General features: G+C 38.3%; 2 protein-coding genes across 2 annotated transcripts; both read left to right on the top strand.

The window, feature by feature from the left end:
- The first annotated feature begins 350 nt into the window (after positions 1-350).
- On the top strand, positions 351-1,934 carry LOC131614159 (uncharacterized). Its single transcript, XM_058885785.1, has 3 exons — positions 351-986; positions 1,094-1,738; positions 1,815-1,934. Exons 1-3 carry the CDS (start codon positions 351-353, stop codon positions 1,932-1,934), a joined length of 1,401 nt encoding a protein of 466 aa, XP_058741768.1.
- A 5,989-nt stretch (positions 1,935-7,923) lies between these two features.
- Positions 7,924-9,524, top strand: LOC131614158 (uncharacterized). The gene is made up of 3 exons (XM_058885784.1): positions 7,924-8,562; positions 8,642-9,298; positions 9,402-9,524. Exons 1-3 carry the CDS (start codon positions 7,924-7,926, stop codon positions 9,522-9,524), a joined length of 1,419 nt encoding a protein of 472 aa, XP_058741767.1.
- The last annotated feature ends 8,374 nt before the right edge of the window (positions 9,525-17,898 follow it).

The following is a 17,898-nucleotide window of genomic DNA, read 5'->3' as shown; positions in this document are numbered from 1 at the left end:
CTTTGGAACTTGTGAAACACAACATAGACAAAAATTAAGAATATTAAGGTTTCTTGGATAACTGAATGTTGATTAATTGGTTTATGTTTTTCAATGGAGATATTGTCATCGTTATAGAAAGTTCATTGAAGCAAGCATTGCTGATCGTTTATCCAATGTATGTGATTAATAAAGTTTTCCTTTCCAAAGCCGTCTTGTATATAGTAACTAGAACACTAATATTGAAATAATTTAAATAAGAGATCCGTGATTCTTATTCTATGAAGCTATAATAATGTTTTAACTTTTTTAGTTTGCTGCAAAAGTTCTATCTTAGTGTAACTTCTTAGGGTCTCGTAAATTCCCATACCATGGCTGAAAATGGGTCACATGAACAAGTTGACCAAGTTTCCCTGACATTTTTGGTGGACAAAGAGAAAAGCAGAGTCCTGTTTGCTGAGGCAGGGAATGATTTCGTTGATGCTCTCTTCAGCTTCTTTACCCTGCCTTTAGGAACTATTGCTAGGCTTGTAGCTGAAGAGTCAAACATCGAAGCAGTGAGATTTGGCAGCATTAGCTCACTTTATCAAAGTTTGAAAGATCTTGATCAACAATATCTATGGTCACATACCTGCAAGAAAATACTACTTAACCCTGGGAATTTCATGGAAGAATACTGGCAGAGTATGAAATTGAACATTGCCGATACTGTTCCCAAGATATCCTACTTCTTCTGTGAGAACAAGGCTTGCAAAATTGAAAATAGGTCTTGTGTGAGTTTCATAAAAAATCAAAAGTGTATATGCGGAAAACTATTAAAACAGGAAACAGCACGGATTTTGTATCAACTAAATTCCTTTGTCAAGGTAACTTCCACTTTTATTATTTTTGATGATCTTAATATGATGCCAAATGTTGTTGGAACAAGTTTAAATCTACTTCAGAAGCTAGGTGTCAATGACGTTGGCACTATTGATAAACAAACCTTCAATGTCAGCAAGAAAGAGGTTCGTCTTATATTCTAATTTCTTATTTTAAAGGTAATATTCATTTTGAAATTGGGGAGATAATTTGTTTTCTCAACCATTAACTTTTTAATCTCTGATTTGAATAGGTTCTTGATATTTTCAAGTTGTCCTTGATATCCAAAACTCCTTTGACGGAATTTATCTTCAAAAGGGAACAGTTTGTTGGTGGTTTAGACCCAAGAAATCAATTGGAGTTTTGGATTGGAGATGTCATGGAACCATTTGATGAAATGGTTGTGAAAGTAGTGAGAAGAAAATCAAATGGTCAAATTATGTATGTTGAAGCAGAGGAAGATTTTGCTGACTTTATATTTAGCTTTTTGATCATTCCTTTGGGAAGAGTGTTGCATATGCTCAAAGGATTCTCGTTTTTAAGCTGCATTGATTCTTTATATAAGAGCATGACTGAGTTGTCTTCAGACAAAGGTTTTAGGTCAAGTGTGGTAAAGGATAAACTAATTAAGCCTACTATTCAATGGGAAATTCAACTCAGGCATCAGATATTACCGATACATGACCATAATCTGGATAGGACTAATGAACGAGTAAATTTTGTGGACTATAAATCCCCTATTGCTGGAGGATATGTTAAAAGTCCATTAACAATCATGGTGACTGATGATTTGGTTGTGTCACCAATGTCAACAATTTCTGGTGTTTCATATTTAGAAAAATTGAAGGTGCCCTTCAATGATGTGGAAGAAAGAACTGTCAGGATCTGCAGGAAGGAGGTATAGTTGTGTATAAAAAAATTTATATTTCTTGCATCAGGTTTATAAAAACTGAGTTTTTGTTTTGATGTTGTAGGGTCTCAGCATACTAAAAGCTTCATTGACCACAACTTCTGCTTTGACAAATGGTCTAAACCTTTACATAATTGAGCAATTGATGAATGAACAAAGGGCACTGTCTATCCATAAAGAGTAGATCTTGCAAGAGCAGTAACAAATTAGAAGCTCCAATGCTCTGCACAATAGAGTTCTATATTTTGTTATACTTTAAGTTAACTATTCTGATGTTGGTGTAGTGTTTTCATATTTCTCATTCTTAAGTCCTTGATGATTTGTTGGACACAATTTGATCAAACAATTTGTAACTGTTTCAAGTTAAGAATTTTGAAATCTTGCTGTGGTTTTTTTTTAATTGTTATTATTATTATTATTATTATTATTATTATTATTATTATTATTATTATTATTATTAGGATAAAGCTAACTCGTGCTCTTGTGGCACATGTTATAAAACTTAAATATAAAAAATTTGTATTATAAATTGAATTAAACACATTAATTATCAATTTTTAATGAAAATAATGTATAACTTTTAAGAAAAAAATTCTACATTCAACTCTTAACATGTGTCATAAGGGCACATGTTACCATTACCATTATTATTATTATTATTATTATTATTATTATTATTATTATTATTATTATTATTATTATTATTATTATTATTATTATTATAAGTATAAATATCATCTAACTTATCAAGTATGTGATGAAATGTGTTCCTGTTGAAGAATGAAAAACTCAATTGAGCAGGGCTATATATTGTAGGTTGCAATTGCAATTATGGTTGTAATGTTGTTGATGTGGTAATCTCCGCTACTGCATCGAAACGTAATTATACTGTGATTTTAATATTGTTGTTGAGGTAACCCCCGCTATTGCATTAAGAACTATATCAAATAATTTCACCTAAACTTTTTAAAGTATTTTTTTTTATCGAAACTCATAGTTTCAGAACTTCCAAAACTCAATTTACTTTTAATGTATTGAAAAATCTTAACTCTTCTCAATCAAAATTTATGTTGCATCTCAATTAAAATTGTTGAAACAATTGTAATGCGCATCACAACAACTACAATGATCACAATCGTAACACCTACAACTCTAACCGCAACTGCAAGTTAAAACCATGTGAACATTTATGTTTATTCTTATGAAAATGATCCAAAAAACCTATTGCAATGATGTGACCAAGGAATGAACACGTGAACCAACTCACTAACCACCTAACAAACTTAGCTAACCAATTATTCTTGGCCACTCCCATCAGGTGTGTCACCTCCATCAGTGCATTTGCGGCTTAAGTCTTTTGTTGAGCTCTAGTATCCGAGAACATACCTCATATTGCATAGAGGGAACTAACAATCATCAAACACTTTAAAGATAAGCATACCAACACCATGAATTTAGTAAGTTTTGTTGTTACCGAGTCAAACAACCAAACCATCTCCCAACTTCAAAGTCTCAAAGTATTATTTACTTGAGCACATGACCTAACTCTTTTTAGTCTCTAAACTTGACACTGCACCAACACTCTCATAATTATCCTCGTCTAAGGAGACTGTTGTGAATTCAATGCCAAGAACAAAGTATAATACAAGGGAAGAATAAAGGACAAGGAAGAAGAAGAACACAAGATTGGTTATAACTGCTATTCTTTTACTTTCTCTTAAAACAAGATTACAAGTTTACAAGAATAACAAATAACCTCTCTCACCCCAAATTAGGATTTGCAGTTTTTTTTTTCAATGATGAGAGACTAGTATGTTATTTATAATAAAACCTAACATACTAACTAATGGGCTTTTTCCACAAGGCCCATTAAACAAGCCAACTTAATAAACAAGCTAACTTAACAAATTAGGGTTTAAACACTAAAACCTAATTTAACATGCTAACGACCCTAGCATCTTCGACACAAGCATGTGAACAACCTTCGACTTCATGCTTAATCTTGTCGAACCAAGAAGCTACCCTTCGACCATACTAGAGTTCGATCCAATATCTCACAAATCTCCACCTTGGATCTAACTCTACAACATCAAGGGAACAACTAGCTTTCTTCATGCAGCTTTAGCAACTACATACAGTGGAAAAACTTGCAACTCGGCAATGTCTTGGTGATCATATCAGCAGCATTGTCTTCAGTCGAAACCTTCAGCACTTGGACTTCTCCATGCTCGATTACTCCTCTGACGAAATGCAGCCTCACATCAATGTGCTTAGTTCGCTCATGATAGGCTGAATTCTTCGACAAGTGTATTGCACTCTGACTATCACATTTAACATTGATACTCCGACCTTGAAGTTTCAGCTCCTTTGCAAAACCTTTAAGCCACAATGCTTCTTTCACAGCTTCAGTTAAGGCAATATACTCCGCTTTAGTGGTTGATAGAGCAACAACCTTCTGAAGTGTTGCTTTCCAACTAACTGTTGTGCCAAACATAGTGAAAACATATCCAGAAATAGATTTTCTGGAATCCATACAACCTGCATAATCAGAGTCGACATATCCTTCGATTACTGCTTTACTATCTTCACCTAAGGCTCCACCATAAATTAGGACTCTATTCAGAGACCCATTTATGTACCTTAAAATCCACTTCAATGCTTGCCAGTGAGCCTTTCCTGGATTCGCCATGTACCTGCTTACAAAACTTACTGCGTATGTTATGTCGGGTCTAGTACAGACCATAGCATACATCAAAGATCCGACTATATTAGCATATGGATGTTATTCATATAGGCTCTTTCGACATCAGTACTGGGACACTGATCAATACTCAGCTTGAATTGAGGGTTTGTTGGAGTCACAACTGGCTTCGAATTCGACATACCAAACTTTTCAAGAATCTTCTGTAGATATGCCTCTTGAGATAGGCATAACTTTGACTTCTTTCTATCTCTTCGAATGTCAATTCCAAGAATCCTGGAAGCAGCTCCCAGATCCTTCATATCGAACTCCTTATTGAGTTCACCCTTCACCCTCATCACATCTTCGACACTGTTGCTTTCTATGAGAATATCATCCACATAAAGCAACAAAATAACAAATGAATTACCAGGTCGAAATCTGAAGTAAACACAGTGATCGAACTGACTTCTAATGAAACTTATGTGTGCCATGAACTTATCGAATCTCCTATTCCACAGTCGAGGATATTGTTTCAGCCCATATAAAGATCTTTTTAGCTTGCACACATAATTTTCCTTTCCCTTTTCGACATACCCTTCAGGTTGCCTCATCAGGATCGTTTCATCTAAATCACCATACAAGAACGCAGTCTTCACATCCATCTGTTCCAGTTCAAGGTCGAACTGTGCCACCATGGAAAGCAACATTCGAATGGACCTATGCTTCACAACAGGAGAGAACACATCATTGAAGTCGACACCTTCTTTCTGAGTGAAACCCCTTGCGACCAACCTTGCCTTGTATCTTTTCGACGTCACTCCTTCAATTCTTTCCTTAACTTTGAAAATCCATTTACAGCTGACTAACCTTGCCCCAACAGGTTTCTTGATCAGTTCCCAAGTGTGATTATCATGAAGAGATTTCATCTCATCATCCATGGCCTTCAGCCATTCAGTCTTATTTCGACTCCTCATAACTTCCTTAGGATATTTTTCTCTCCTTGGAAAACATATCCTTTCTTGTCGAATTCACCAAGAGAAAGTAGATTTCTCTTCAAATCAGGAACATACCTGACTTCAGTCAACAACCTTATTGACTCATCATGGAGTTTGAATCTCACAGATCCAACACCTGCAATTTTGCAAGCTTTATTGTTTCCCAGCAGTACTGATCCACCATCTTGATCACATAATTCCTCGAACAAGTCTTTGTTTGGAGTCATGTGCCAAGTGCAACCTGAATCCATAATCCACTCCTTCCTAGAGTCACTGCTCGAAACCACAAGGACGTCAGATGATTTGAAATCATCTTGAACAATGGCTGCATTACCATTATCCTTACCTCCATGATATTTCAGGCGTTCAGGGCACACCTTTCTTGTGTGACCCTCCTTCTTACAATGATAGCATCGAATGTCAGATGCTTCGCCACTGTAAGACTTCGACTGGCTTTTGCCCTTCTTCTTGTCAAACTTACCATCCTTTCGTAAGAGTTTTCCTTTAACGGTCAAACCTTCGCCAACAGTCGAAGGTTTATGCTCCTTTCGTTCGTTCAAGTCTTTAGAATACAAGGCTGATTGAACTTCTTCAAACGTCAGGGACTCCCTTCCATACAGGAGAGTTTCTTTGAAGTGAGCATGTGATCGAGGCAAAGAACACAATAGTAACAGCACTTGATCTTCATCATCGATCTTCACATCAATATTTTCAAGATCAAGAATCAGCTTGTTGAACATATCCAACTGCTCAGCCAACAATTTGTCTTCAACCATCTTGAATGAATACAAAGCCTGCTTCAGGTAGAGTCGATTTACCAGCGATTTGGTCATATACAAACTTTCAAGTTTCACCCATAACCCTGATGCCGTCGTCTCCTTTGATACCGGCCGGAGAATCTTATCACCAAGGCTCAACAAAATTGCGTTGTGTTGGATCTGCATTCATGGTTGCCACTCCCTTCAATGCTTCCAAGCAACCTTGCTGAAATAGTAGGGCTTTCATCTTCAAGCTCCACAGACCGAAATCATTCACTCCGGTGAACTTTTTAATCTCATACTTTGTTGAAGGCATCTTCTCCACGCTCACCGCACCAATTTGTTGTGAATTCAATGCCAAGAACAAAGTATAATACAAGGGAAGAATAAAGGACAAGGAAGAAGAAGAACACAAGATTGGTTATAACTGCTATTCTTTTACTTTCTCTTAAAACAAGATTACAAGTTTATAAGAATAGCAAATAACCTCTCTCACCCCAAATTAGGATTTGCAGCTTTTTTTTCAATGATGAGAGACTAGTATGCTATTTATAATAAAACCTAACATACTAACTAATGGGCTTTTTCCACAAGGCCCATTAAACAAGCCAACTTAATAAACAAGCTAATTTAACAAATTAGGGTTTAAACACTAAAACCTAATTTAACATGCTAACGACCCTAGCATCTTCGACACAAGCATGTGAACAACCTTCGACTTCATGCTTAATCCCGTCGAACCAAGAAGCTACCCTTCGACCATACTAGAGTTCGATACAATATCTCACAGAGACTTTAATCTAAACAAATTCTTCATTGCTCTTCATCTTAGAGCAATCCCTCTTAATATTTCCTGGATCTCCCAACCGTTTAGACTTCATTCAAAGTAATATTGTCTTCCTTACGTTACGGTAAACAAGAGAATTTTTAAAATACTTAAAGGATATCGATAATGATCTTAACAAGTTGTTATCATCATCAATCTGCACCTCCATATTCTCTATATCATCAATGATCTAATGAAATTCTATCAACTTCTCCACTATAATTTTTTTCTCTACCATTTTGAATGAGTAGACTTGTTGTTTTAGATACGATTTGTTAGCCAAACACTTGATCATATACAATGAATCAAGATTTTTCGACATCTAAGCCAATCTTTTCCATGTGGATTTTCCTTAAGAAAATTTCCTTTTGGCCCAAGATTGTGACTAATCTATCTTGACACTTCTAGCCTTAAGGATTCAGACTAATCTCTCCCGCAAGAAAATTTACCATTGTTGTGCGCCTAAGACCAGGTTAAAATACTATGAATTTATAGGTAATAAAAATTATTTTATTCACTTTTATATTATTAACTTCAAAATCAATGATATAATAATGAAGAAAAAATAAATTTGTATTTTAAAAATATAAATTCAGTAAAATATTGCTGAAAAATCAATAAAACCAAAAAAAAAAAATTGGAGAGAGATCTCTATCGAAACCAACAATTAAACATATGCAAAGTGGCGCATAGGGAGAGAGGGAGTTCTACCGTTGTTAACATATGTAGAGGATGATTAATTTTGTTTCCTTCCCAAAGCCCTCTAGAAAGTAACCTTTTCCAATTTTTACAATCATTATGTAAAACTCATTTAAATAAGAGAAACTCCATTTTAGCAAGGCATCTCTTCAGTTTTCTTACTCGATTGTGGCAACAGTTTTGTGGTCTTTTAGAGTAACTCGGTTCATACCATGGCTGCAAATGCATCAGGTCAACAAAGTGACAATGATCAAGTTCCCCTAACAGTTTTTATTGACAAAGAGAAAAACAAAGTTGTGTATGCTGAGGCAGGAAAAGATTTTGTCGACGTTTTCTTCAGCTTCTTAACATTGCCCTTAGGGACAATTGCAAAACTCGTAGCTAAGGATTCAAATATAGAAGCAGTAAACTTTGGCAGCATTAGCTCACTCTATCAAAGTGTATCAAATCTCGATGAACAATTTCTATGGTCAAACACATGCAAAGAAATGTTACTCAATCCAAGGAACTCAATGCAACGTTATTGCCAGAACATGAAACTCAACATCGATGAAACACAACCCTTGATGTACTATTTCTGTGAGGACGAGACTTGCAGAAGAGAAAATTGGTACAGTTTGTGTACTTTCAAGGATCAATTATGCACTTGTGGAAACCTAATGAATGTAGTAGTTCCACAGAAAAACAACACCGAAAATGGCTTTGTCAACCATAGTTCGACTTTTGTTATTTCCGACAATCTTTTCGTGATGCCTAATCTTCTTAGAACAAGTTTAAGTCTCTTTCAGAAGCTTGGAATCAAGGACATTGACGCGGTTGATAAACAAACAATAAATATCAGCAAGAAAGAGGTATGTTTTCTCAACAAAAAAAAATTCTACTTTCTATTTATTACTAGTATATAATATTGTTTATATTTTGTTTGATTAGGTAGTTGATATTCTCAAGTTTTCTTTGATATCAAAGACTCCTTTGACAGACTTTTTCTTTAAAAAGGTAAAATTGGTTAGTAATTTAGACCCGAGAAACCGATTGGAATTTTGGATTGGTGAATCAGAGTTAGAAGATGAACCATCTGATGAATCAAATATGGTTGTGAAAATACTTAGAAGAAAATCGAATGAAAAAATTCTGTTTGTTGAGGCGAAAGAAGATTTTGCTGACTTTGTTTTTAGTTTTCTTACCTTTCCTTTGGGAGGTGTGTTGCATATGCTCCAAGGATTCTCTTTTTTGAGCTGCATTGATAATTTATACAAAAGCATGACTGGGTTGTGTACAGCTAGATGTTTGACATCTTATGAAATCAAAGAGAAATTATCTAAACCCTTGATTTCGATGGAATTCAAACTCAGAGACCAAATATTACCTATTCATGGTGATTATAAAGATAGAAGTGAACCATATGGATACATGGATCCTAAATCTCCGATTTCTGGAGGATATGCAAAAGGGCCATTAACTTTTATGGTGACAGATGATTTGGTAATGAGTCCAATGTCATCTAGTAATGTTGTTTCCTATCTAGAAAGAATGAATGTCCCACTTAATGACTTGGAAGAAAGGGTTGTCAGCATTGGTGTCAAGGAGGTAAGGCTTCCCTGAAACTTTTATTATCTCGCGCGTGCGCTTTGTTCAAGTGTTACCTGTATCAGATTTACATCTCACAATATTTGATTGAATGATAATGCAGGGTCTCAGGATTTTAAAAGCTGCATTAACAACAACTTCTGCTTTGACAAATGGTCTCAGCCTTTCAATAATGGAGCAATTCTTTCATGAACAAAAGTCTCAATCTATCCATAACACCAATTAAATGATCTGAATGCAGCATAATATAGAGAGTACTATATTTGTTGCGAATGTGGCATGACCATGGTTTTAAATTGCGGTTGCGGCTGCGGATGCGGTTGCGGTTGCGGATGCTGCGATTGCGGTCATTGCGCTTGTTGCGATGCGCATTGCGGCCGTTGCGGCGTGAATTTTTAAAAGGAAGCGTTTGAAATATTATATTGAAAAACACTTAATGTTATGTTTTTTCATTATATAAGAAGTAAATTGAGTTTTAGAATTCTAATATATTGATTTTTGATGAGAATACTTAAAAAAACATGATTAAAATTGTCCGATGGGGTTCCTAATACTTCCGGAGGCGCGATTTCAAAATCACACCGCAATTGCGGTCCGATGCGGTTGCGGAGCCAACCGCATCCGCAATATTGCGGGTGCAATTGCGGTTGCGGACCGCAATTTAAAACCATGGGCATGACTTTAGAGAGTAATTGATGACTTGTTTGACACAGTTTGATCAAATATTTTGTTTTGTTTTGAATTAAGTATTGTAAAATATCTTGTTGCAGTTTTCTTATTTTGTTTAAGTATATTATTATGCTTTCAAGCATGAATATAATTTCATAACATCCAGGGAGTAACAGAAGGTGAAAAAACAGAAATGAGAACGAATGTGATGTTATTTTGCTTTCGAGTCTAATTATTGAGTAAAAGAGGAATAGCTTAAAAATGTATAAAAAGATGAAGCTAAAGCATAATCAATTGATCAATTTGGTGAATCTACAAGCTTGCTTATATAGAATACAAGTCACACTTTTCATACTCATGGAATAAAAAACTTGAGAGAGGGAAGGAAAACATTAGAAATGAGAAGAAGAATTCACATAAGAGGGAATGTGTGAGCAAGGAATAAAACACAAAAAAAAATCCAAATAACCATGTTTAATAATTTATTTACACCAAAAACCATCTTTTCGGAAAAATTACCGGTATGACCAGGTTTCAGAGGTGGTCTCCACATAGGAGCCACCTCAGGTGGCGCCAACCACCAATTTCACACAACATATGCGCCACCCAGGGTGGCATCAATGTTGATTTTTTGCTTATTAGCCACCTAGGGTGGCGCCTACTCCCATGTTCTTTTTTTTTTTTTTAATTTTATTTTGTTTATTTTTTCTTGTTTATATACTATTTTTTTTTAATTTTTTTATTTATTAATAAAATGGATTTTAACATAAATAAATAAATTATATTTTGTTTTTTTTATTTATTAATAAAATTGTTTTAACAATTAAATAAATAATGAAACACCACATGTCATTCATTCCAAACATTACAAATACAAGAAATGCAGAAACAACATTACAAATACGGTCATACAGTTCAAACATTACAAATACGGTAAAAAAAAGAAAATTTATAAAACATGGATATTATGCTATTCACGACCCCTCCGACCACGACCCCTCCGACCCGGAGCCGGACCATGACCCCTCTCACCGCCAGTTCCGCAATCTGGAACTGTTCGATTCTGGTTGGAAGGTTCTCGACGAGCCACTTCTCCACGACCCCCCCTATTCCTTGGTTGTTCTTGTTGTGTCTGGGTAGGTGGTCCTCGGATTAGCCCCTCCATGCGCTCATTGGACATGTATTCTTGTATGTTGCTGTCAAATAGTCGGGTCCCCATGCCCTCAAAGATTTGTCTTGGCGGTGGAGTTGAGTCACATGGTCGGTAAAACCCAGCGCTTGATTGACCTTGAAAAAATGGCATTGTTTGTTGGGGTGTGGTGTACCCATATTGTTGGTGTTGTGGAAATTGGGGTGTGGGGTATCCATGTTGTTGGTACTGTGACGATTGAGTGGTCATTTGCTCGTTTGGGTCGTAATCGTCATCTGAACCCATGTCGGGGCTGGGTTGCCTATTGTAGTTGGAGGGGCCGGCGTCGCCGTGTTGTTGGGTGAAGGCCCATGATTTTTGCTGGATGGGTTGCCTAGTGGAGGAGGAGGGGCCGGCGTCATAGTGTTGTTGGGTGAAGCCCCATGATTGTTGTTGGACGGGTAGCCTAGTGGAGGGGTCGGCGTCACGGAGTTGTTGGGTGAAGCCCCATGATTTTTGTTGGAAGGGTTGACTTTGGTAGGGCGTTGTTGGTGTTGTTTGATATTCCTCATGGTCAGGTTGTTCGGATGTTTGGCGTTGTCGGCGTTGTTGGCGTTGTTGGCGTTGTTGGGGTGGTTGTTGGGGTGGTTGTTGTGTGTATTGTTGGGGTGGTTGTTGTGCGTATTGTTGGGGTGGTTGTTGTGCGTGTTGTTGTTGGCGGGGGTCGTGTAGGTAGTAGGGGTCTGACACATACATATCGGGGGTTGTGACTGTTCTATACCAAGCAAGGTATCCCGCGGTTGGAAACATGGGGAGTTGGGCAACAGGGAATTGTAGCAGACGGCTGCGACGCTGCTTCCACATCTCACAAAATTCAGGTGCGAATGTACGATAATCTGCGTGGTCCCATTGATTGTTAACTCTTTTAATATGCCAGCGACCCAAATCAGTGGGGGGGATCCGGGATCGGTTGATGCATGCCAAACTGCAGTCTCACACGGTCAGATTGGTGCATCTCCACGATGTTGAACCTTATTATCGGTACTACTGCAGTCCAAACTTCCCGGTCACTCTCGTTTGGCTCATGGTCCAGCAACAAGTATGGTCTCCAATTAAACTGCGTAGGAGAAAAAATAACATATTATTAAAAAACATGATGAATTGTAATACATCTATAGATCATATAAAAGTTTAGGGGTAATACATCTTCCGCTCGGAGGTGATCAATTAGGTCTCGATACAAAACAACACTCCCCTTCGGATTCTTACTGTAATCCAATTTAGGACCACAGAACCTAAGAAAAAAGAGCAAAAATGTTATTTCAGATTTTTATGTAAAAGAGAGTTAGCGTTCAAGGAATAGCGTTGAAAAAGAGAAAAAGACGTACCTTGTTGCATAAGGGAACGTGTAGTTGTTCCTGCCTACAGGGGACAGCGTCGGCATTCTCCACCAACCCCATACTTGTAGGAGGAACGCACATCCATAGAAGGTGCACTTCTCGGCAACCGCGTTCTTACAAAGAGACTGGTATAACATCGCCAAAACGGCGGACCCCCAACTATATTTCCTAATCTTGCTAATACTATCAAATTTACTTAAATAGAAAAAGTTGACAGTGTTACCTGTCGACTCCGGGAATAAAAGTTTACCAAACATCAGCATTATATAGACCTTAGTCATTAACCAAACATGCTCCTCGGTAGAGTTGTCCATAAAGACGAGTTCATCATAGTAAGCTCTAAGGGAGACCAGACTGATACCCTGGCCTCTTGAACCTTGAGTAGGCACAACTAGATCTCTTCCCAACACTCTCTCACACATTGAATTAGCATGTTGAACAGATCCATTAACAGCCTTGCCATCAATGGGCAGACCAAGTAACATATAAACATCCTCTAGAGTAACAGTACACTCACCTATTGGAAGATGAAACGTGTGGGTTTCAGGCCTCCATCGCTCTTGTAAGGCAAGGATGAATTTTCTGTCTATGGTGTTGTTGCTGACTTTTATGATATGTCCGAAGCCACATGCTTGGAGATTCGGAATAATCCTCTCGTCGGGTTCAACATAAGCGTGAGAACGTGTACGGAATCGGTCAACAGCCTAAGAACCACAAATAAATCGATTAAACTGGATATCATATACGCATAGATGTTTAGAAATAAATAAGTATAAACTTACATAGGTCGCCAAATTCGCTCTAGTTCCTCTGTGTGTTTCACCCATGGTAAGAAGTTGTTGTTGAGCCATTTTCAAGAACTCTTTAAGTTTTCTGCGGATTTGAAAATGCAAAGTGGTTTTTTGAAGAAGAAGAATATATGTTGGTGAAAAGAAAGCAAGTCTATGAGAGTATTTATAGAGGGTTGGTGGTTGCTGATGTTAAGTGCATGAGGGCCAAGTGGTGAGCATGCATGTGATACAGATATCAAAGTGATAAAGATGGGTTCACATGCATTCTGTGTTGAAATGACCATGCATTCCCGTGTTTTGTGCTGACTTTGTCTAAGCATGCATGCATTAATTGTTTCTGGCAGAATAGACTAGGCCTGCATCCCGTGTTCGGTGCTGAATTGTCTAGGCATGCATGCATACAGTATTTCGATGCAGGTATATCACATGCTGGCGGATCAGATTAGGGTTTTGGAAGTGGGGACCACTAGACAAAATTAGGGCAAAAAAAACAAACAAAAAAAAGAAATTGCACTAATGCGCCACCCCAGGTGGCGCCATGCTGGGAAGTTTTGAACTAATGCGCCACCCCAGGTGGCGCCTACATGCAACTTATTATTTTTTTTAAAATTAGGGTTAGGGTTTTCTAGTCCTTGTTAGGGTTAGGGTTAGGGTTTTCTAGTCCTTGTTAGGGTTAGGGTTAGGGTTAGGGTTTTCTTGGTTAATTTTAGTATTTTTAGGGTTAGGGTTTTCTAGCCATTGTTAGGGTTAGGGTTTTCTTCGCATGTGCTGCAGTTCACCAGTGTCAAGCTCACCTCAAATCAACTTTTAGGGTTTTGGGTTTTCTATGTTATTTCTTGTTGCTGTTTCACCGAGTATTCGCATGTGATTGTACAGTATGCACTGTTCAGTATGGTTGTGTCTGGTCAAGTCGGCAAAACTGTAGTTCACCAGTGTCAAGCACACCTCAAATCAAATCAACTCAGGCATTCATTTTCCGTCAACTTTATTCGCATGTGATTGTACAGTATGCACTGCTCAGTGTGGTTGTGTCTGGTCAAGTCGACTGTGCGGTTGTGCAGCAGTGTCATGCATACCTCAAATCAACTGTGCAGCAGTCTGGGGTGCAGAAGTGCAGCAGTTCACCAGTTCACAGCTCAGTACGCATGTGATTGTACATTATTCGCCTTCATAATTGTCATCACTCAATGATCGTCTACATAAAGGAAGCCTCTAATGTGGAAAGAAACACAACTCATTACATATCTCATTTCACATCTGAAATAACACTCTCTACCCACTCAACAATGGCCCCTCCACAATACATTATCAACGCTCATGTTTTTGGCGAGACATATGATAACGAAGAAGTTGGTTTTCTGTTTAGAAACACCGAGGTTAAACGATTTTGTTTAAGCAGAAAAGCAAATTTCAATTACTTCAAACAGAGATTAGAGACGAAGCTTGCATTGGGTGATGTATCCCAAATTTTTTACCAATATCGATTTCTTCGTGGGGACAACCCGGTCAAGTTTATCCAAGTTGAGATCAAAGACGATGAAGACATGCAGAATATGTTTGCCAATCATGAGTATTCTGGTTACGAATGCATAGAACTGTATGTTACTCTACCAGAAGTTCAACCCACACAGATGGTTGAGTCACAGGTCATTGATGCACTTGGAGACGAGCAAGCAGAGGTCGACGTTGTAGATGAAGAAGAAGAAGCACCGGAAATAGAAGTTGATGACCTGGTAAACGAGGAAAGTGAAGATGAACCGGAAGTTGTTGTACCACGAGATCAAGTGCATATGCCTCCAGTGCACATGAGGAACCTGAATTTTGATGGGGATGACGAACCATCGACTGATATTTTCTATGATCCATACACCCAAACAGATCAACGGTTAAAAGTAGGAGACAGATTTTGTTCTAAGGAGGCATGTATCATGGCCATAAAAAGATTTCATATGGCAAACAATGTTGATTTTAGAGTTGATCGCGCCAATGTCGAAAGGTACAAAATTTACTGTAGTAACACTGATTGTGGATTCAGGTTGCATGCATCATACAGGAAGAGAAGTGACTCATGGGTTATAGGATATATTTCCCAAGATCACACATGTATTAACACAAATGTTTCACAAGATCACCGTAAGCTCAGTTATGACATCATTTGTCAAGAAATCTTGCCTCTAGTTGAAAAAGATCCATCGTTAAAGGTGAAAACGATAATCTCTCATATCGTTGCAACGTACAACTACACTCCGTCTTATAGAAAGGCGTGGCTGGCGAAGACCAAGGCGATCGAAGTTGTGTATGGAAATTGGGAGGATTCGTATAAACGACTCCCACATTTCTTATATGCGCTTCAAATTTATGCTCCTGGAACTGTTACTATTTTAGAGACCCTTCCGGCGCAATCTCCAGACGGAACATCACTTCAAGGAAATGTGATATTCCACAGGCTCTTCTGGGCTTTCCGCCCATGTGTACAAGGGTTTTCATATTGCAAACCAATTCTTCAAATAGATGGAACTTGGTTGTACGGAAAATATAAAGGCACCATGTTGATGGCTGTGGCTCAAGACGGAAATAGTAACATCTTTCCTGTTGCTTTCGCTCTTGTGGAAGGAGAAACTGCTGGAGGTTGGGGTTTCTTTCTCAGAAATCTTCGGACACACGTTGCCCCCCAACCTGGACTTTGCCTGATTTCGGACAGACATGCTGCCATCGAGAGTGCGTACAACAATCCAGCAAACGGGTGGCAAAACCCTACATCAACGCATGTTTACTGTATTCGACACATCGCACAAAATTTCATGCGGGAGATAAAGGACAGGGCTCTTCGGAAGACTCTTGTCAATGCCGGATACGCGTTGACTCAACCGACGTTCCAATATTATCGACATGAAATTGTAGCGGCAAATCCAGATGCAGGCAGATGGGTAGACAATCTTGCTAGAGAGAAATGGACCAGATCATACGACAACGGGAAGCGATGGGGGCACATGACTACGAATCTTGTGGAGTCTATGAACGGGGTGTTTAAGGGCATCAGACACCTTCCGATTACTGCCTTGGTGGAAGCAACATACTATAGGATGGCTTCTCTTTTCGCAAGAAGAGGTGAGCGTTGGAATGCAGTTATAGAATCCGGACAATTATGGAGCGAAACATGCGTTAAATTCATGAAAGAGCAATCTGCCAAAGCCAACAGCCACATTGTGACATCTTTCGATCGATTCAACCGGACCTTCAGTGTTAAAGAAACGATTGACCATAACGAGGGCCTTCCGAGACAACAATACAGGGTTCTTATAGATGAAGGGTGGTGCGATTGTGGAAAGTTTCAAGCCTTTCGGATGCCATGCTCTCATGTAATTGCAGCATGTTCGTATGCACATCAAGATCCGTTAGCACTTTTATCTCCCATTTACAAGGCGGATACCTTGCTCGGGGTGTACAACAACTCATTTCAAGTGATGGTAAAGGAGGATTATTGGCCTGCGTATGAAGGGGAAGTGGTTTGGCATAATGATAACATGCGGAGAAAGAAAAGAGGTCGTCCGAACAGCACCCGGATCACAACCGAGATGGATCATGAGAAAATGGTACGAAAGTGTAGCATATGTCGTGAAGTCGGGCACAATAGAAATACCTGTCCTAACCGTGGATCAAATTCCACCAACAATTAGTTGTATGTCATTTGTATTTTGTATCTGTATTTTTATTGATAATGTTTTTGTATTTGTATTCGTATTTGTATTTGTATTTGTATTTGTATTTGTATTTCTATTTCTATTGGTTATGTATTTGTATTATCCTTTATTAAATCAACTAGTTATGTCTTTGTCTCGTTGTGTGTTTGTCTTCATGGCCCATACTGCCACTCTTTATTTTGGACAGTCAAATACGCATGCTTTCGTCCAGCTCCATCAAGTCAGTCATTGATCAGTGTGTCTACATTTATCATACATGTTAGGCGTGCTTGTAAACAGTACGCAACATCATTAATTTTTTCTACCCACTACTATTATAAATTAGGGGCTCCTATGATTGAGTTTACACACAGATACACAAACTCCAAATACCAAACAATCACACAAACACAACCATGCCTCGCCGGACAACCATTAGGCCAGATGGATGTCACCGGACAACAGAGTTGCCGCCCCGGAGATCAACATGGTGTGCCGAACCTGAACCGGAGTATCGCAGAAGGAACGGACATGTCATATTCTCCGCCGTCAAACCTCCCATGCCGGTTATGTTTTGGAATATCTCTTCCGTCGAGCAACTCAAGAGGACTCTCCTGAGATTTTTAGAGGGGGAGTACGAGGCCGACGAACAGATAAGAAGCATCAAGAGGCTTAAAACAAGGGCTGATGATGTGACTGGAGCAACGATAACTTTCTGGGATAACGTGGAATACGACATTGATGCCATTCAAATGATGCATGGACCTAATGACATTGTTTTAACCGTGGTGATTTCTTAGATGTTTTACTTTATCTTTTCTGTAGGTTATTTTCTATGTAACTTTTAATTAATCAATGAACTACTCTTTTCCGTGGACGCTCGACTTAACTGATTCACTGAACTTATTTATTTATGTTAAAATCCATTTTA

The sequence above is a fragment of the Vicia villosa genome, linkage group LG6, assembly GCF_029867415.1.
Source record: "Vicia villosa cultivar HV-30 ecotype Madison, WI linkage group LG6, Vvil1.0, whole genome shotgun sequence".
In the NCBI taxonomy this organism is placed as follows: domain Eukaryota; kingdom Viridiplantae; phylum Streptophyta; class Magnoliopsida; order Fabales; family Fabaceae; genus Vicia; species Vicia villosa.
Note: the sequence above shows the minus strand (reverse complement) of the source record. Positions and strands in the feature narration are given on the sequence as shown.